The 22,712-nt window shown below is 40.0% G+C and overlaps 1 protein-coding gene across 2 annotated transcripts in view; it reads right to left on the reverse strand.

Annotated features, from left to right (window-relative positions):
* The window catches only part of LOC137498977 (zinc finger protein 658B-like), a 51,697-nt gene that overhangs the window by 20,222 nt on the left and 8,763 nt on the right, over positions 1-22,712 (reverse strand). Inside the window, exon 2 of one of the 2 annotated variants that reach the window (XM_068226936.1) lies at positions 6,883-7,011. In XM_068226936.1, the coding sequence (XP_068083037.1) occupies positions 6,883-6,948 (66 nt within the window). In that variant the 5' untranslated portion in view covers positions 6,949-7,011. Of the gene's footprint in view, positions 1-6,882; positions 7,273-22,712 lie in introns of those variants that run through there. The other variant, XM_068226935.1, reaches the window with a different exon arrangement.

Genomic DNA, 22,712 nt, shown 5'->3' on the forward strand with positions numbered 1-22,712 from the left:
TGGGATTGGCGACCCCATTGTAACTAGAGCCTAAAATAAGTGGTGGTAAATATCAGCCTCTAAAAATTTTAGGGTATACCCTGCTAAAAGTGATGCAGCTGGGGGAGCTGCGATAAGTGGGCAACCAGCGGTTAATATTATGAAGGTGAGCATAATAAAAGGTGTGACCCTGACAGCAAAATCGGAGGATTAATTTTATAGTGAAAGAGAATATTACAATGATGGGACTGAGTGAGGTCACACTATACTGGAGTAGAGGAGGTGAGGCTTAGAAGTGATTGTTGACAAAAACCTGGATGAAAATGTGGATAGGATACACAAAGAATAATCCGAGTATGATAGAGGGCAGAAGAAGGAGAGAAGTATTTCATCAAAGTTTATGCACCGCAAACGGGAAACAGTGAGGAAAATATAGAGGAATTCTTGGAGACACTCGAGGAAGTAATCACCGATGTGGAAGTCATAGTCATGGAAGACCTCAACGTGCAGGTTGGAAATGAGAAAATTGGTAAAGAAGAAGTGACTGGTCCATTTGGATATGGAAAAAGAAACAGTGAGGGAAATATGTTGATTTATTTTTGCCACGGAAATGGAATAATTGTGGGTAAAACTTGGTTTAGAAAGAACAACGGCAGAAAGATCACTAGATATGGGTAGGGTGAAAGAAGGACAAAAACAGTTATTGAGTATCTTTTAGTTGAGAAAATAATTTGTAAACAGTCATTGGATGTAACACACTACCAGGTGAGGCATTGATGCAGACCACAGAGTAGTGGTAGCAAAATGGAAAGTAGGTAAAATTGTGAGAGGAAAAGAAATAAGACAGAAGAAAATAAAATTGTGGAAATTAAAAGATAAAAGAACTCAAGATAAATTTCAGGAGGAATACTTTTTTGCTGGTGGCTTTACGTCACTCCGACACAGACAGGTCTTATGGCAATGATGGGATAGGAAAGCCTAAGAGTGGGAAGGAAGCAGCTGTGGCCTTAATTAAGGTACATCCCCAATGCTTGCCTGGCGTAAAAATGGGAAACCATGGAAAGCCATCTACAGGGCTGCCGACAGTGAGATTCGAACCCATTATCTACCGGTTGCAAGCTCACAGCCGCGTGCCCCTGACTGCAAGACCAACTCGCCCAGTACGGGAGGAATTAAACCAGCACATCCGTATTCCAGATATACAGGTCTCTCATATAAACTCAGCCTGCGATACGGCAGCTGGCTCATCCGAACTTATGACGCATACGGCCACCGTGCTTTAAGCGTATATACAATCTTACCTTACAAAGATGCTGGAAGTGTTGTCATTCCTGGGTTATACACTTTGTAACCACATTCTGCCTGATGTGAGTGAGTTCTGCCACTGTCATGTTTTCCTTCAGTTCCTCCAATGAGCGAGGATTTGTTAGATACACCTTTTCTTTCAGTTTACCCCAAAAGTAAAAGTCACAGACTGTTAGATATGGAGAATAAGGAGGAGATAGACCAGCACTAATCACTCTGTCTGCGAACACCTCCCAGACTGTAAGAAGAAAATCTTCTACTGTATGAACAGGGACTGAATCTTGTTGAAACCACCCATGTGATTTTTCTCCTTCTGATAACTGATGGAAGAACGGCATCAAAATTTAATCTTGGTACCTCTCTGCATTTACTGTTGTCTTAAAAAAAAAATAGACCCAATTATTCATCTTGTACTAAACAGCACACCAAACACCATTCATCCCATCATATTGATAGTTATCACTGTTCACATGACCATTAAGATGAAAACAGGACTTTTACATTGGAAAATATGGTACTGCAATGATAACTGTCTTACCATTCAGACTGGTGACTCATGCCTGCCGGGTTAAAGAAATGCAGGCCACTGGCATGGTCAAGAACCATGTGCACGGCTCCCATACAGCAGCTGCCGTAGCGCAGAGTACAAACCCCATACATTCGATCTGGGTTTGTATGACAGAACATGTAGAAAGTGTAGAAGAAGAATGGACCAAATTTAAAAGCAGATTTGTAAGCTGTGTAGAGAAAACTTGTGGCAGCACTTCGGCAAGAGTGAAGAAAAAGGAGACACCTTGGTGGAATGAAAAGCTGAAGGAGGTTGTTAAAGAAAAGAAGAAAGTATGGCAAGAATGGAATAGAGGTAGGAAAGAAGGAAGTATGATTAATTATCAGGAAATTAAAAGTAAGTGTACAACTGTGGTAAATGAGGAAAAGAAACAATGTTGGGAGAGATTCATGCAAAGGTTTGAAAAGGATGTAAATGGTGAAAAAAGGATGCTGGATGGAATGATAAAAAATAAGAGAAAAGAGAAAATCTACACAAAAGAAGTGAAGGAAGAAAGTGGAATGTAATAACAGACCCAGAGGAGATAAGGAATAGGTGGAAAGATTATTTTGATAAACTCCATGAATGTGAGAAATGATGCAGAAGAGAATGTAGTAGTAAATCAGGATGATCCAGAAATGGAGTGTGGGACTGTTATGGCAGAGGTGGAAGTGGTTGTTAAGCAAATGAGAACAGGAAGAGTAACAAGGATGGATGAAATATGTGTGGAAATGACAGAAGCAACATGAGCTATTGGTCTACATTGGTTATGTAGGCTGCTGAAGTGTATACAGAGGAAAAAGTACCTTATGATTGGTGTAAAGGTGTAATAATACCATTATTCACGAAAGGTGACAGGAAGGTATGTGACATTTAAGTGTGTGAGTAAGAGAAGGGGCAAAAAATTCAGAAATTTGTTTCATAATGTTTTTACATAGTGCTGATATCTCATAGCAATTCTGTGCATTACTTGCAGTTGTGGGATAGTTCGTTGTCTGTCCAAATACACACAGAAATCTGAGGACCTTGGGAATCAGCTGTACAGTTAGTACGAGAAGAGGCTAACTCACATTCCTCAGTGAACTGGAGGAGAGAGGCGAGTGTGACATGTAGTTACATTGTAACGCATTGTGATGGTGCAAATAGGAGTGGCACAAACAGTGGTTCTAATGTGAATGAATGTAAAATATGTAAACAAAACAAAGACAACTGGAAGAGGTTGAGAAATAGTGGGGAAGATTATGTAAGTGATAAAACTAAGAAACTTGCACCAACTAAGAGAATGAGAGAAGGATGTAAGCGCTGTGAGTATCACAAACTATCCGATATTGAACAAGAAAACTTAATTCTTTTTTAGGATGTTACAAACTTGCAAATTACAACTTACAAAATGCTTTTCTGTTTGGTCTGATTAAATAGAAGTCATGTAAGAGAACCTAAACCATAAAGGAAAGTTAGCCTCAGAGAAACAAAATATGCTACTATTACATAAAAACATGAAAACGGTTAAGATATTAAGAGTGTGTTTAAAAACTTTCTGTGACATATTTTTTCTGGATCTACAAAGTGTGCTTCAATTGCTAGATGTTGGATGAAAGAAGAACAATCACGTGGAAGAGTTGAAAGTGATGCAAGTCTGAATGGAAGTACTTCATTTTCAGTGTCACGTTCCATCCTGCTGATACCATGTCAGGACAAGAGAGGAAGACATGGGAAGTGTTGGAAAAAAAATGTAATGAATGCTAATAGGCAAGACAACATGAATGATAGAAAGCATGAACAACAAATAGTAAATATGCTAGTGTAAAAAGACTGCGCGAGTTGGCGGTGTGGTTAGGGGTGTGCAGCTATGAGCTTGCATCTGGGAGATGGTGGGTTGGAACCCACTGTCTCTCAAATACTGGATACTGGCCGCACTTAAGCGACTGCAGCTATCGAGCTCGGGTTTTTTAAAATTAATTATATTTGGTGGAAAATGGTAAACAAAAATGTAAACAGCTTACATGATGGGTTTAAATTAATTGTTGAGGGGTGCGTAGTTTAAGGAGGCAGTACAGGTTTATAAATGACTGATGAAGTAAGGAGAGACTTAAGGAATTTACTAGCAAATTGAATTTACTAAAGAAGTCAGCTAAGGATAACATGATGGTAACTGGCAGAAGCATGAATTATTGTGATAAGGGAAACGGTGTATAAGTACTTTAAGGCAGAAAGAGGTTCCAGAAAAGACATTCCAGGAATCAATAATGAACAAGGGGAGTGTATATGAAACGATTTACAGAAGGCGGGGTATTTAGCCAGCAGAATGTAACAATTAGTAGGATTACAGGATAATGTTCAGGTAGAGAGGGTGAATAATAATAGTGAAAATTAATGAACTTCACTGTGAAAAATCCATGTCGATGATGCTCATTTATAATTTACATTTAGTAACTTTTGCCTTATTAAGAAGGAAAGTCAGTACAGGTTTTGTCCCCATTACAGGAGTTCTTTAGCTCAAATTGTATTTGATAAGTTTAAATTATAAAGAGGAGAACATTTAAAAAGTCCTGTTGTCACAGTTGAGAGAAGTGCACCCATACAGTACGCAGTCTACTCACTGGACACTCCAAGATAATAACAACCACGGGTCCTTGTTTAAATCTCGGTGGGACGCTAGGGACAGCCAACACCTCAGCCCAACATACTGAGTCTCACGCTGACTCCAACACCGAGACAACGAGTCCACTGCAGAGTCAACAATGACCGACTGTCCACGCCTAGCCCAGGTGATGTGTACCAGGATATTCGCAACATGGCTAGAGACAGAACAATCTTGTTGTATCTCCCAGAAATTCATAGGTAAACAAGTCATCAAGAACAATGTACGGAAAGGCAGCCGCATCCTACAGGCTTGTCATTTCTCTCACTAGACCTCCCAGGAAAGGGTCTACCACAGGGATGGCAGCTAGTCTTTATGTTTCTTGACTGTTCTTATTATTTATTGCACTTTCTTCTTATCCTACTTGTGAAGAACTCTGATCAGGCTGAGAAGTGCTGGATGTACAACTGGGATTGGCGAGGAGAGAGCAGTAGATTTTTGTTGTATTTCATGTTTGTATTTGTCTCCTTTTTCCACACTGACCTGCCATTATGTTCCTCTCTCTCTGTCTCTTTGTATGTACGACTTAATTTGACACTCCTTTGTTCTTTCTGATACCTACATAATTCCACAATCTGATGATAATTTAAGAACAAGCCGTACTTCCACATTTGACGTATACAGCAGAGGCCGAGTCAAAACAAGACGAAGATATATTCAAAGATTCTTTCTCCTATTTGTTAAAAAGGCTGTATCTAATGAAGCCATTTTAAGACTTTCATACTGGCATGATTTTTGCGCATGTTTATAGGCAGCTGCACGTGCCCATACAGTTCCTGTCCCTTGCTTGGAGGTAGTATTTTACCTAATTTCCACTAGAATGCAGCAGTTATCAGGAAGTTCAAACTGAAAAAATAACATGGACAGTTTATCCTCGCCGTGACCTCTACAGAAACACTCAAATTGCTGGGTGAGGAGCACGCAAAATCTGTCACCCTGTCAGCTGTGTTACTGAACAAACAGGTACTCACGCCAATTCAAGAGTGATATCTTGGATATTTTATTAGGAGATGTGCTTTCAGAAATAGGTGACAATGATAGAGACTCTGCTTTTGAACCAGATAACATATCAAGTGATAGTTCGAGCTAGATCTTTATTTCATATGTCACTTTCAAATGCAAGACTTTACCTACATTATTTTACTCCAAATACAAACAAGAGAAATACGCCACCTCTCCAGAAAATTGGGCTTATTTCTTCATTTACATGAAGAGAAGCAGGATGATGATTCACCTGTACTACAAAAAGAAAGTAGATGGTGGTGTAAGCAGTGCAATGTTGGACTGTGCATAGCCCAATGTTTTCAGGGCTACTGTAAAATTACACAAAACAAAAACAGTTGAAGAGGCAAAATAAGATGATGGGATTGGCACTGTGCGAATTTAAATCATAAAAACTAGAAGAAGTAGAAGGTCAGTCACTTATGTGAAGTAAGGCGCGATCTTCTGAATAGTAGCACAACACACGCAAAGTTCGGCACTGTCTCCAAATGTTTATGAGAAGAGGTGAACAGTTAAGTGAGCCAGCATGCATATATTATCAGGCACGAAGTCAGAACATAATTTAATGAATAAGAAGTCCAAAATAGTGTAGAAATCGAAGACGAGTCGCTGCTTTTGTGAAAGACTCATTCTTTAATTTCTTATTTACCTATGCATTGTTTTTGCATTTTATTCGGCTGATGATGACCCAGATTGGGGTCGAAACTGGTACCGCTTCTGTTTATAATTAAATAGAAATGTAACTCTACATTTCTTATTTATTTGTATTGAATAGGTTGAACTACGTTCTTTCTTATTTCAGTTTAATGATGATAGAGTTCAATACGGAACATCATGAAATTTTTATCTTTAAAAGACAAAACACTACAGAATTAAAAGCCACATATGCTGAAGATTACAAGGGACTCTGTAGAATGCAATAACAGAGCAAAGAAAAATGAGGAGATGTCTTCTTCAAAATCTTACAAGTGAGTACAGCTTTTAGACGTGCTATACAGAATAAAATATGCTTACCTACAAATTCTGCACTTCCACAATTTGTGTAATCATATAATTAATATTCAGTCACTTTGAGATTAGTATAAAAATATATGTGTGACTCTCTTCAGGAAACCACACCTTTCCTTACAGTCACATCACTGTCTCTCCTTTCATCACATTGTTCAAGGATCACACTAACAGATGGCATTCAGATATAAAAATCAATATTTGTCGCCCTTTGCACCTTTTTCCTTTGCAGCACAAAATTCTGTCACACTACTTAAGGTATGTTTCCTAGAGAGAGTCACATATAGGCCCTAGGAATAGACAGCAATACACGCTTACATTTCTTGAACAACAGATACAAGTAAGGTTGTGTAACCAATCAAACTCATTCAACTGTTAATCTATCAGGAATGATACTTACACCTGAAGTAACTGCTGTTTCCTCAATGTACACTGGCTCCTTTTTGATCAATACTTCCAAGTCCATTTTAAAAGACAGGTGAAGATTTAGACGGTGCTGGAGATGTAAATCACTTCTGCTGACAGTGCACTGAAACATGAGCCATTAACACTGTTATTGTTGTTTGTGTAATCAGTCCATAGTCAAGTTCATGGTTTTAAGTGATTGTTCATTTTGTGCTGATAGCCCAAGGACCTGTGAGTTTACCTGGAAACTGAACCTCAGAAACAAACATCTCACATCTATTGGTTGCGACCGTGGTGAAAAGCAAGTGACTTCTTGCCCACAAGAACCATTTGATGTAGCTCTCCATACAACACTGTGGATGTACTCTCGTATGTTCATTATGTTTTTTTTTTATTTTACAATTTGCTTTATTACAGGTTATTATCCTCATGGTTATTCCGTACTGAACAATGTTATTCACAGTAATTACAATAAGAAGTTATTTTTTGCCCACCTATTCAATACAATCTACCTTTTGGTGTTTACAATTTCATACAATTAATTTCTCTAAGAGACATGTATCGCTCACTTAATGAGCATCTTCAGCCTTAATTAATCTTAAAATGATGTATAGCTGTAAATAATTTGCTTTATGTCGCACCAACACAGATATGGCGATGGTGAGATAGGAGCAAGGTACAGCTTCAGCACCTGGCTTTGAATCAAGTATCTCCCAGATGCAAGCGACCTCCAACTGTTCTACTTTAATCTCAGACAAAAACATACAGGTGTATTTTACTTCTTTGGATAAAATTTTCCCAAATCATTATCAACTTATCAACTGTATTCATAAATTGTTTATACATGCCAGGCCTATCCATCTCTCATTAAAGATCAGTAGACAACACTTATAGAGAACAGTTCTGTTTTTCTGCACCCATTGTTACCTATGGTTCAACTCCATACAGTACAAGCTCATGTAAAAATCATCCAAGATTTTCAGTTGGTCAAGCACAGGACACACCATGAAAGTTAAATTCAATGCTGAAAAGCAATATTTCCAGCTTTCTAATAGAGGATGCCTATGCCTCAAGTGAGCAAATTTCTTAAGAAAGCTTCCCTGGTTATTCCATTAACATTCTGAAGTGGTAAGTTTTTGTTTGGAAGCAAAAATTTAGAGAAGAATAATTTAAACTGAACTGAATGTGACAAGCTTCCTGGCTCTTTATTAAAGCAAAAGCAAAGAAATCAGTTTTAGAGACATTTTAAAGTCCTTGCAAAATAATTATTTTCCAAAATCTTTAAATTAAGCCAGTTGATGCTCCCTTACATTTACAGAATTTTACACTTAGTAAATTCAAATAAAGGACTTTAAAACTCACAACATAACAAGAAGAACTTTGTCGTTGTTCTGTCATGAACTCAACTCATAGATGACAGCCATCTACAAAAAACTCTTTATTCTTAGAAGTGGTGAAGTATAATACAATTCCCAAGAAAAGCCAGAACATGCCGGAGACCAACTTGGTCCTCGAGAGTAAGATACTTCAGGAAATTCTACAGAGAGTGATAATAATACAATTCTCATGACATAAAAACCCCAAATATTAGTCTCTTGTAGCTTACATACAAAAATATCAACATCAAGAGAGTCTTTTTAACTCAACACACAAAGATGACTAACATATGAATACAATAGTCTTGTAATTTCTTGTTAATCTTCATTCTTCATTCTCAGTGGAGAATTCTGATTGGACTATTCCAGAATTATACAATAAATGTTGCATGAACTTCTATCACTACTATTTTGCTAGCCCATTGAACACATTTATAGAGTAAACAGAAACATATCTATAATATTGTTTTTACGTTCCACTAGCTACCATTACAATTTTCAGAGATACAGAAGTGCCAGAATTTTGTGCTGGAGGAGTTCAGTAAATCTAGCGCCTTGAGCCAGACTGAACCAGAATAGAACCTTCTTACAAGCCCAGTGCCCTACTGCCTGAGCTACTCAGCCTTGCTAGAGAATAAGGTATGTGACCTGAAATTAAATGTTCTTAAGTCATCCACCTCCCAGCACATTCCCAAAAATGTTTCTTCACCTCTTCTTACCTGATATGCTACCATGACCACTAAACTGCTGTTGTGGTCAGGACATTCTCCTCCGAGCAACACCAGCGATGTTTAACATGGCTTGCTGCAAGCACTTGTTGAGTGGATACCAGTGACTTACTGGATAATTTTTGAAAAAATGAATGAACAAATGAATATGAATGGATTTATTGTTACTTTGTTTGTGATTTTATTTTAGTATGTAGTTACAATGTAAAAATGAGCAATTTTGTTATTACTGTTATTATTATTATTATTATTATTATTATTATTATTATTATTATTATTATTATTATTATTACCATTAATTGTATTGAATATTACAATCATGTTGTGTTACTTGTATTTGTAAATTATATGTAGATTTACACTTTACAATGCTTCAAATGTAAGACAGGATCTTAAGCCCTAACTCTCCCACAAACAAAGCCATGATCCACCTTAATGTTTTATTTTATGCGATATATAAAAAATCATGTGGATCAACTTGACAGCCTCCTGATGAGCTCTAACCAATCTCAACACCAAGTAACCTGAGTGCACTGTGTTTGTTTACTTATACCATTCCAGTTTTAGAACTGCAGGTGTTTGAGGAAAATATATTTTTCAATCATATGTTTCATGTACCCTCAAATGCACAAAATTTGGCACCTAAAATCAAAGAATCAACCTGATTACAGGCTGTGAACTTTCATATAATTACAACAGAAATAACTAAAACATGAAGAATAAGGGTGAATGAATTGCTTATTCTCCATGATAGAACAGTGCAATTATAATGCCAATGTATTAATGACAGATTATTTTCTCAATGACAGGATATAGTCTGTTCATGTTTTTTGGGATTGAATGTCAAACGTATTCAAGTATGTACAGAATGAGAATATGTTGTTATTGGATTGAGTTTAACAGAAAAATTTTGAAATAAGCAAGACAATTTTAAGAGAAGGTAATTTAAAGACTATAAATAATAACAACTGGGCAAGTTGGCCGTGTGGTTAGGGGCGGGCAGCTGTGAGTTCGATTCCAGGAGATAGTGGGTTCATACCCCAATGTCAGCAGCCCTGAGGATGGTTTTCTGTGTTTTCCCATTTCCACACCAGGAAAATGCTGGGGATGTACCTTAATTAAGGCCACTGCTGCTTCCTTCCCACTGTTACCATACCACCTGTCTGAGTCATTGCAATGTAAAGCAAATTTAAAAAATAATAATAACAACATTTCAATGACTTCAGAGGTCATACTAAATTGGAGCACATTCTCTTTTTAAAAGACACAGTGTACTGCTCTGATAACCTATTGCATGAGCAAAGAGGTTGAGTTATTATTATAGGTGTTCAGTAAACGATGGAAGGAAGTTTAAGCTACAAATTAATGAAAACAAATGTTGAAAGTATGAACTGCATTTCTTCATATGTTCATAAGTAAAGCTAAATCATATTACTCTATGACGAAAGCTGAGCACATCCAAACATAATAACTCTGAAGTCTGTGAAAACGGGAGATTTGGTGTTAACTATCACCTACCACTGATCTGGACCCGTGTTTGTTAACATCGTGCCCTGAACATTTCGCTGTTGCTATAGATTGGAATTAGGGAGTCATGGCACATATCTGCACTCCAGCAACACCAACTGAAAGGTATTAAGACATTGCAAGGTGAGAGATACTTTTATTTTTCCTCTTAGATTTGGTATTATAATGAGCCATAGAGTTTCCTCTTAGTATTATTTTGAAAGTAGTACAGTTTTCCTGTAGCTGACCAATAGTGAATGATGTGGTGATGTGTGTGATCTGAAATGTTTTGGATGATGACCATGTGTTACGGGATGGTTAAATATTCTAAAGTGTTATACTGGCTAATAAATCAGAAATTCATCACAATGTTATGGTTGCATGGTCATTGTAATTGTTATGGCGAAGGATGAAAATATAATATTATATGCAATCGTTTTATGAACAGTCTAAGGAGAAAAAATCCATGTAATTATGTAATTGTTGCTCATCATAACATATACATATCCCATGTTACGTTAGGTGGCGAGTTAGGTTGTACTTGAGCTACTATCTCAACAAGAGTTTAAAAGATGCACATCTTCTTTATGGACATTCTCAATGATGACTGTATCTGATGTAAGGTATGCTGATGATGTGATGATGATGATGATGCTTGTTGTTTAAAGGGGCCTAATATCAAGGTCAATGGCTCCTAATGGTATGAAAAGAAATTACAAACAAAAAGTTCAAAATCATCCACTGACCTAAATAAAAAATGTCATGAAGAATGAATGGATGGACATGAACCCAGAACAATCAGTGAATCAGCCTCAAAAAAGATCATAAATAATAGTATTACTGATTAAGGGACCACTTATAAAGCACAATCCTGAACCGAGGAAGCTTGATGTCTAAAGGGGTCCAAAATACAGGTCAAAGGTCCCTCAGAATGGTACTTATCGCTAGATAAGTAGAACCATGGTATTTGTCATGTTGGGGTACTAATCAAAAGTAGCGAAGACTCACGGCGTTCCACACATGTTGGTACTACTCACAAGTATTGTACATCGTACAGGTAACACAGACCTATGGTGTTTCTCACACAATGGCGCCAGTCATAGGCAACACAAACCAATGAGTTTCCTCACCTAGGTGTACTAATCACAGGCAATGCTCAGACCCGAGGTGTTGCTCACACGGGTACTGGAAACCCGCAGTGATCCACCCTCTACTGTTACTAAGCACAAACCTATTGTGTACCTAATATAGTGGTACTACTCGCAAGTGAAGGTGACCCATGGTGTTCCCTGTGTGATGGTACTAATCAAAAGTTGTTTCATGGTTCTAAGACAATCATCCCTTGGTCGCCCCTTTTAGTCGCCTCTCACGACAGGCAGGGGATACCGTGGGTGTATTTTTCGTCTGTGTCCCCCACCCACAGGGGGTAGAAGAAGAAGGGCTCCATCACTTCGACAAATGAGGTGACGGACGAAGAAAGGCAAGGGCTACGAAGGGCGTGAAAATGAAAGACTCCCTAGGCCTCGAATGCTCTAATACCATCGGGGTCGGAAGAGAACAAGAGCTGACCAAGGGAGGTCGGACAGGATAGACGAAAGTGAGGAGCCTGGCACAAGTAAATGGAAGCAATGCCAAGACTCAGCTAAGGGCTCCGTGGTCACCAATCCATACTCCCAAGTTGAGAGCCCCTTGGGCACCTTTTAGTCGCCTCTTACGACAGGGATACCGCGGGTGTATTCTACATGTGCGTCCCCCACCCGCAGGGGGTAGTGTGTTTGGTCCGCGAGAGGTATTTTATTTCCCTCAGGTCCGCCGGCAAGCCAGTTAGGACCCCCCTATCCGCCACCTGGGACGCGCCTCGTGGGAGTATCATCTCTCCCCCTGCTACGCCAGCGTAGTAGGTTCGTGGTGCTGATGATGTGTGTATTTTATTATCATGTTCCAAACGATAAGTGCGAGAATTGTGTAATATATGTGTTGTTAGTTGCAAGTAAACGCTATTGATTTTCGAGAATATCATCACGAGGAATTATCCAGATGTATTCGCGCCACTTACTCAGGAAATGAGTACCATTATCAGTCAATTATGAGCGTAAGTTTCCCTGTGTTGACATTGAATAGATGTTGGAAATTTATTTGAGGCACCACTGTGTGAATATTTCAAGGCTAAAATCTGTAGGGATGATTTATATTGTATGAGGAGCAGTTACTAGTGTCAGATGAAATTTAACAAAGGAGCAACAGAGTAATTTATCTAGATAGACACAGGTGTTGATGAACTCATTGGTCATGGAGTCAATAAAGTTTTCAAAATCGAAGTTATCGTTCTCAATATGCGATTTTTTATACATATACAGTTCTCGTCAATCGCCCTGTTTTATTCTCCACTTGCGACATCCTTTTTATTCCCTTAAAAACAATCGCACCTTTTTCAAACAATCTACAAAGTATACCTACATGTTTCACACCAGTGACCTACTGGTGATGTTTCTTGACGCAATATTGGAAGTCTTTATGTGTTAATACATCCGTTGCTATGTTGCAAGTCTTTAACAATAAATCCTGTCCACTGGTACCTTATTCATTATACCTCCAGGAATATTAATTTATCTATTATATTAAATATGATTACTGAAGTTTTTACCATAATTAGGATATCTGACCTACGACAATTATCCTCCCGAAAACCGTCAATATATATATATATATATATATATATATATATCCTGGACCTTCCTTTCTCTAGGTCCTAAATTATATCTAGGAGTCCTGATATCTATGACTTCATCTCTCTTATCCTCTAAGGTAGGTATCGGTGTGTGTTATCCTCTCTGGAGCCTGCATTCTTCTGGGGCGCCTCAGAGAGTGTCCAATCTCCGGTCCCTCCGCCTTCTTGTAGAGGTCGAGATAACGCCTTCAATTCTGACGTCGGCGGTGTAGTCTCCAGAAGATACACACCATTTCCCAACTTTTTATCCACCTCGAAAGGTCCGAGCCATACCAGAATGGAACTTTTGAAGCTTGTTGCTGACGGGATGGTTTCGACATAGAACTAGTTTTCCAGGTCTGAACTCCCTTTCCTCGGCTTCTCTCCTTGGTGGTCCACCTGTTGAATCTGCCGCTGGTTCCGCACAGGATCCTGAGGTTCCTCTCCTTGTCCATGGATGAAGTTCCACTCACCAGTTCACTTGATTGGAAGTCCAAGGAAATGTTCAGCAGGTGAGAAACCCGTGACGTATTTAACCTGCTGTCTGATGGCCAGAAGGGACTCATGTAGGTGTTGGCCCCACTTGGTATGTTCTCTGTCGACCAAGTGAATCCGAAACATCTTCTTTAGCTCCTCGTTTCTCCGGTGGGATTCGCCTGTGGATGGTAGAGCGGTGTAGTCCAGTTCCCGACTCAAACAAAGTTTGCAACCACTGTCTCGAAGTGACATTGTCCATGAGTAGACACCGAGGATACCCATACCGACTGAAGACTTCTGACTTTAAGAGTTGCACGATACGTCCCGATGTACCTTCAGGGATGGCCAATGCTTCCACACATCTGGTGAATAGGTCAGTCACCACGAGGCTCTTCGTTTTTCCAAGATATGTCCTTGGGTAGGGTCTCATAAGGTCAAGGGTGAGGACCTCCCAAGTTTGATGTGGTTGGCGTCCTCCAATGCTGGTACTCGCCTTCTGATTGTTCGCCTTAGTGCGAGTAGAGATTGCACAGGCTTGGACATAATTCTTGATTTCTTGACGCATGTGCACCCAGAAGAAACGTCGCCAAATGGATGAATAGGCTTCCTCTTCACCAAAATGACCGCCTTCTGGATTATCATGGTATTTGTTCAATATCCTCGCGGTTTGCGACTTCGGAATGACGATGACCGGAGAAGATCCAGGCAGGTGGGAAGTATACTTTAGTATGCCGTCTTCGAGTCAAAAATTCTTGTAGCACATCTTAAACTGAACTGGGACACGTCGACAATCAGTGCTGCGTTTGCTGACATTCTGTTACGGGACATGTCTTCAGTCTGCCACTTTCTTATTAAATTTAAATCGATTTCATTGTTTCCTCGCCGGATAGCAAGGAGCACAGGGTCCGTTTGAGACCTCTTACTTGGCCCAGGAATCTCCCTCACTAATAGGTTCGTGGCTGATTTCTGCCTGTCCTCAGGATTTCTTGATATACTGTCCGTAGCTTGACTGGCTATGCCAGGAATATGACGAATATCGCAGTCAAAATCGGCAAGGATCAAGGCCCATCGCATCAGTTTGGACTTAGTTCCAGAAACTTGGTTCAACCATTGAAGTGAAGAGTTGTCTGTAAAGAGTCTGAACTTCCTTCTAGATAAACTCTGAACTTTCCGACAGCACATACAACTGCTAATGCCTCTTCCTCGGCTGTACAATAGTTTCTCTCGGGAGCAGAAAGTTTCCTACTGGCATACTCCTCCTTCTCTTTCGTACAGCTCCAAGACCGATGTCACTCGCAGACCTCCCGGCTTCTATCCAGATAGGCTACCTGGGGGCTCTTTCTTCCCTTTGGGTCCATTTAAATGGTATGTTTTTTGAGGAGGTCGGTGAGCGGAACAGCTTGCATTTCAAAGTGTGGTACAAAACTACTGTACCACGAACATAGGCCTAATATTTGACGTACCTGGCGTTTTGTTCGAGACCTTTCCTGTTCTTGAACGGCCCTATTCTTCTCAGTTTGTCTCTCCAAGCCCTTGTCCATCAATACATGGCCTAGGTACTCAACTGAGTTTGATGCGAACTGACACTTCTTGACTTGGCAGGTAAGTCCGTGAATCCTCAACCTCCGTAATATTCTAGCTAGGTGTTCCACATGGTCCAAAACGTCTTGCTGTACACGAGGATTTCGTCCAGATAGACCTGGCAGAGTTCTCCTGTGTATGCGGACAAGACTTCGTTCATCAGACACATAAAGGTAGCTGGAGCATTCTTAAAAACAGAGGGCATGACTCTGAATTGATAGTATTCTCGGGGTGGAAAAAGCAGTCATCCAGACTCTTCTTCGAATCCTACTTGCCAGTAGCCAAAGTTCAAGTCAAGGGTACTGCAGACTTTTGCCCCACTCACTTGTTTTATCAGATGGGACAGTCATCTGACATAGTCTTATTTACCTGACATATGTCTACACGAAGCCGGTCATCACATTTTTTCCTAGGTAGAACTATTGGAGAAGCCCACCCTGATACTGATGATTCAATCAATCCTTGGTCATCCATTTCCTTGCCTTTTTTAAAATACATATTCGTTTATCTGGGTAGGGCCTTTGTGTACCTGGGGTCTTATCCTTACAAATTGTTTTATGTTTTACCGTTGTGGTAAATCCGATTCAAACAATAATGACATCAGGGAACTTATTCAGCAACTTTTCAAGGTATTCCTTCTCCTCCACCCTCAACAGTCCTGTTTTCAGTTCGGTCAACACATCGGTTTCTAAAGTTTCCGAATTAAAGGCTTTATTTTCCACCCATGTCAACCGAATTGTATTTCCATTACCAAAGAATATTTCATTGTCTGTATAATTTATCACTACCCCATACTTAGCTAAGAAATCGTGTCCTAATATTATGTTAGGTATCAAATCCTTGACAACCCTCACCGGTATATGTATGACATCAGTAGAGCACCTGGCTTGAAGAAAAATACAACCCTCATTCTGGTAATGCACCTGATGAATTGCCCCCTGACTGTTAGCACATTAACAGGACGAACAGGTTTTTAATAATTTTGCCACATTCATGCTCACAAACGAGTGTGAAACCTGAATGTCAAGGATAGCGACTGAAAGCTTATTATCAATCATCAAGTTAATAGCCGGGCGGGGGGGATTAGATTCATCACTATAGATTTGACGAATATGTTTACCTTCTAGCCAGGCGCCATGTATCTGGGGTTTCTTCATTCTTCCGGAACCATTTTTACACCAACTCGAACAGTCCCAAGCTAGTTTTTCCGGGCTGCCTTTAAAATGCTCGGTCTGCCCGCATCGGTAGCATTTCCGGTCTTCTTCCGTTGTTGAGGTTTTCGTTTTTGAGGTATGGTAACTTGGTTCTTCGCCTAATTTTGTTACGATGGCCACCATAACAAGCGATCGAACCTTATAACGTAGCAGTTCAATTATATAAGGGACGTTCGTACCAATATTTTCCCTTTCGTGGACTCACTTAAAGAGCTGGAGTTTTTGAATTACGAAATCTCCTGCTCTCATTTCACTGGGTTACACTTCAGTTAGGAACTTCTTTGTACCGAAGTTTGGACAGACTCCGAGTCAAAACTCTGGAGAAATTCTTTATTATGATTGAGCTGAGCTCTTTAATGTTCTGTCACCAAACACCTGCTGACGCCTTGTAACTTTTGCAATTTATTGATATACTGAACAGATAAACGTTTACTCAACTAAGTGAAAATAACAAGGATAATGGGCGCCACCTGCAAAACAATTGCAGGAATATTTAATTGTGTAGAGCAACGAGCCACTCTCTCCCAAGGCGACGGTCATCAGGCTGACGAGGCTCCAGACTTGCTTTGTAACCTTACCTGTTTGCTATATAACCCCTGAAATTAAATTTGGGTAACATGCAGGTTCAGCCTTACTCCACTGACAAAAGACTCACTTAAAGTTTGATTCTATGACTTTACTCCCAGAATAAGAACTAATATGTGACAAACACCAACAAAATAAACACTTATGCAATCCACTTAGTGCTTGCTGTTTACATAGAGCTAATATACACAATACCACCCAACAAAATCATCTCTTCACGAGATTTACTCGTTTGCCGTCTTACAAAGGCAAAATACACATCATTAAAATCTTCAGTAAACATAGAACATCATTATACTTTTAACATACCTCCAGGTAAGAGCCCCTTCGCACTCCACTGTTACCGTGAATTCTAATCTGGTAGAGAAAAGTACGACGACTATTTCTCTACATATGGATGCAACCTTCTTAAGACGAGCATCCCTAACCTTATTTACACTTCTTCGTCGACGTCTTGAATTCTTTCCAATTGCTGGCTGGACAGAAAGTGTTAAATCTCCAGAGGCAAGCAAATAGCAAAATTCTTCATCAACTGAAGCTGCATACTCAGGTGACAAGTTCCAAACAAACACTTTCTTTTACAGAAAGTCCACTGCAAAGCCGGTAAGTCGTTGAGATTATACCATGTTCACTCCGTAACTGCGCAAACTGCGCAAATATGTCGCTCCCGCAGACCAGTACAAATGAGAAACACTCAGTATCAGCATCAGAGTCAGAAACAGAATGAGAATCAGAATCAGAATGCTTCGCCGCACACGCGTACCCACTTATATATCCTTGCTACACGTGGTTATCGCGTCCTGAAAAGTTCACTGGTAGCAACGCTCACACCGGCACTTCTTCCCGCGTCACTTTGTCAACCCAAACCTCGCTCAAAACAAAGCCCTCGCATTGGCTATCGAGTATATGATGTGACATAGACCGTCCACTCATGTATGTCCACATTGATTCACTCCAATTCTTCAACCGATACAACCTGTCGTACCCCGTGTTTTCAAGCCACCTGTTGCAACACATCCAACTGACTTCAACCGTCCTTCCCGATATAGTAGCAGTTTTCCCGGTTGCACAATTCTTACGGCTAGGCCATATTTACAGACTCTTACCCAAACGGAAATTTATACAAAATATAATGATGAACATATGCAATATTCCCTAACTATACATTCTTCTTATAATATTACGTTTTTACATGGTAAATAAACAAAATTACATGATTTTAACCTAACAAACTATATACGAAAATTTCCTAACCTAAAAACTCGGGGATCGTACATACGTACGGTTACAATACCTCCCCTTGATTTGCGAAGATTATATACAATACATCTGAGCAAATCACAGTCTTTTCAGTACAGCAGCCTACACAGCCTGTCAAAGTCACTCAGGATTTAAAGAAAATTCACATATTCTTCTTAACATACACAAAACATCTGAACTTACAATACTTCACCTTACATACCTCTTAAGATTGTGAATATTGTGTGTACCAATCATGTCACCTTTGTTATTCAACAGGTGATAAGCACACTTGCCAACTTTCTTACCTACTGTATAAGGTCCCTGATACAATTGAAAAAACTTATGAATTTCTTTGTTGTCTGCAGATGAAATGTGTGGAACCTTTAGTAACACCTCCTCCCCTACTTCAAAACTATCTCCATGATGCCTCCCCTGCTACATCATTCTCCTATCAGCTGCCTTCCTTAAATTCTGCCTCGCTAAATCAATCACCAAGTCCTTTGGTACATCTTCGCCTGTGGAAAGACCTAGAATCCTAGCCAATTCCCGTTCAGGCTTACGACCCAACTGCAGCTCAATTGGTGTTAATCCAGTGCTGTCATGTCCCGTCACATTGCACCAATGTTCCACATCTTCCAAGTAGTTAAACCAAGAATTGTGGTTTTCACTAATGTATGTGCGAAACATGCGGCCTAGCTCACGCATTACCCTCTCAGACATATTTCCCTGAGGATATCGTATGGAAGAGTAATGTACGCTAACACCAATATCACTCAGTCCGTCCCTCCATATACGTGAAGTAAATTGGGATCCATGATCCGACAAGATTCTTTTTGGTTTACCGAACTCCGGTATGTACCTCTCCAGAATTTTCCCCACACAGGCCCTTGCAGTGGCCTTACGCAAAGGATACAATTTGACATACTTGGTGAATGAGTCAATAACAACAAATATATACTGATATGCATACTTAGTTTTGACAAGAGGACCATACAGATCTACACAAACCAACTCTCCACGTCCATCTGTCACCACCGCTTGCCTCGGGCCCTCCAGATAACGATTAGGATGTTTACTTCTTTGACAGGAATCACACTTTGCCAAAGTCTTCCTAATGTCTCTCCCCATATTCTTCCAGATGAAATTCTCCTGTATGGCATCCAGTACCTTGTCTGCTCCAAAGTGACCCAGCTCTATGTGGTAAAACCAAATTATATCTGGCCTGAGGGACTGTGGTACTACCACCTTCCAACGCCCCTTAAAATTCTCTCTTGACACCAAGTCACCTGTCAACTTATATTTCTTACTCCCCTTAAGTATATCTTTTCCATCTCCTTCCACTTCCAATTCTAGTTTAATCTCGCTCAATTCTTTGTCCTTGAACTGTTCTTCTCTCATCTTTAAGAGTCTTAATTTTTCTTGCTTACTATCTTCCGTCCTCAAGCTACATATGAGTATTCCCTCCTTCTCTTCGTTCCTTACCTCCCCTTGCATGTCAGCGGGGTGCCTACTTATATAGTCTGCAAAGGCATTCGCACTCCCTGCTATATGAACCACTTCGAAGTCGTACTCTTGGATTGCCAGTATCCACCGCGACAAGCGACCCGAGATCAATTTACAGGTCCTAATGAAAGCAAGAGCATGATGATCTGTGTAGATCGTAAATTTCCTGCCTAACAAATAAACTCTAAATTTTCTAAGTGCATATACAATCGCAAGCAATTCCTTCTCACTTACAGTGTATCTTTTCTCGGCAGGGTTAAGCCCTCTACTGGCCAGAGAAACTACACCAAAATTACCTCCCTCGTCAGGTTGACATAACGCCGCTGCTATGCCTAAATCAGATGCATCGGTCATCACATAAAAGCCCAGCGTTGGCTTAGGGTATCGCAATATGACTGCCTCGTGAAACCCTTTCTTCAAAGCCTCTAACGCTTCATCGTGCCTCTTTGTCCATTTCCATTGAGCATTCTGCTTTAGTAGCTCTCTAAACGGTTCTGTGAGATAGGAGTACTTAATCACGAATCGCCTGAAATAGTTACATACACCTAGCAATGATCTCAACTATTTAGCATTCCTAGGTGTCTTAGCCGAAGAAAAGATCTTATCAAGCCTAGTTATCTCAGGTGTCACACCTTCAGGTGTGATCTCATGCCCCAGAAAAATGACACTATGGGTACAAAATTTAGATTTGCTCAATTTCAAGGTGAAGCCAGATCTCAATAATTTATTAAAAACAGTGCACAAGTTTTCTAAATGTTCCTCAAATGTTCTAGAAGCAATTACTAAGTCATCAATGTACGTCGTCGTGAACTCATTAGTTTCTGGACCAAGTGCAATATCTAATGCTCGTATCAAGGCAGAAGACGACGTCTTAGTGCCAAATGGTACGCGACAAAACTGGTACAGCTTCCCACGATGTAAAAAGGCTGTCAATGGCCTGTCTTCTTTTCTGAGAGGGACCTGCCAAAAACTTGAACTCAAGTCAACAGAGGTCAACCAAGGTCTACCCTCGAATCTCTGAATGAGCTCCTCTGTGGTCTCAGGTCTCTCATGATCAGCCGTGATGCGCTTGTTTATCTGCCTAGCATCTAAGCAAACACGTACTGTGCCGTCTTTCTTACCCACAACAATCAACGGGTTCACATACTGACTCACTGACTTCTCGATAATCCCATCTAGTAACATTTCCTTAATTAAATCATCTACAGCCTTAGCATATGCGTGGGGTATGGGATACCGATAGCTATCAAAACTCGACCTGTCAGTAACATTGAATGAATGTACATATGAAGTTGTCATTCCAGGTTTCTCAGAGAACACTTCCTTACATTCTATTAATAACTCTAATAATCTTTCCTTCTGATCTTTATCTAGATCCACCTCCTCTGCAACTGCTCTAATCTCCTCCTCTTTACTCTTAAAGTTCCCCTTCCCATCAGGGATACTACCATCTTCTCTCTCTGAATCATCACAATATTCTCCAAAGTCTCGCTCTCTCGACAAGGACAAGTTTTTCTCTTTCACCACCTGAATATGACACATCCCATATGCAAATTGGTTCTCTGTCACACAGTAGGCCAGCCTAACAGATTTCAGATCTTCCCCTGTCTGCAAACTTACTTCAGCATGCAGATAATCTAATTTACACTTACTCCTACTCAGAAAGTCTGAACCCAAGATAACTGAATAAATTAAATTTGGAACCACCAAGCATATCTGTTCAATCACGACATCCCCAATACCCTTTTTAACAAGGACTTGGCTCCTGATTCTTTGCGACTTGTTACCAACAGCAGAAATCACATATACATTAGACACAGGAATCTCCTCAAACTCAACTCCTTTACACTTCAACTCCTCGTAGAATCTACAATGAATACAGGACTTCTGGCTACCTGTATCCAAAAGCACTTTTACCTTCTCCCCTACAATAAAAAATTCAATAATAGGATTAATGGGCATGTTACTTAAATTACCCTTGTCAGCAATGTGGTCATTAATCAGATCCTCTTGAACATCTATTTGATAGTTAATTTCCTTCATAGCACATGTTACAACAGCATCTTCATTTAGGGACAAGTCGTCTGACCTATCTCGCCCGCCCCTTAAGCGTTTAAATTTCTTCTTGGTGGCTGATCATCTTGATTTGGATTATGATTCCTATTCGATCCTTGTTCATCCCTGTCCCGATTTTCCACATATCTGCGGGACTCAGAACCTCTGCCATAACCACGGTTATTCCTCCCTGGGTCTTGCCCTCTGTGGTTGCCACCTCGATTGTTTTGGTCAGGGTACCGATGGTACTCTCCTGGACCATTCTGTCTCTGTCCACCATTCTGGCGGAGATTGGAATGACTGTCACTATTCCTAGCAGAACTTAAGGAATCGAACCTCTCTAACAGCTGTTCCATGTCCTTAATAGTTTCAATTCTCTGCATGCATGCTGCCAACTGAACCTCTTCAGAAAAATGTCCCAACATCCTTCTCACTATATCCTGTTCTGATGAATTTAAGTTCAGGCTCTGATTTAGTAACACATGCTCCAAGAAGTACTGAGTCATGCTACCCCCTCCCTGAGTCCTATATCTGCCAAAATTAATTTTGTCTTTAGCTTTCCCTTGAATACTATTGTTCCAAAATTTGGCCTTAAAGGCTACTTCAAATTCACTCAAGCAAGTAATCATTTCCCTGTATACATCATACCAGAGTTTAGCCTCCCCCATAAGTGCCTCAGAAATCTTAACCTCTACGGTATCCCACTGGGTGATACCATCTGACAGCCCTTTCCCAAATCTTTGTTTAACTACCTTGAGAAATTCCATAGGACCTAATTGCCTATTATTGAACCGTGGTAACTCTACTTCCTTGACCACCTCAATCTGCTGTGCTACCTCAGTCATGTTTAA

This window comes from Anabrus simplex, chromosome 3, assembly GCF_040414725.1.
Source record: "Anabrus simplex isolate iqAnaSimp1 chromosome 3, ASM4041472v1, whole genome shotgun sequence".
NCBI lineage: Eukaryota > Metazoa > Arthropoda > Insecta > Orthoptera > Tettigoniidae > Anabrus > Anabrus simplex.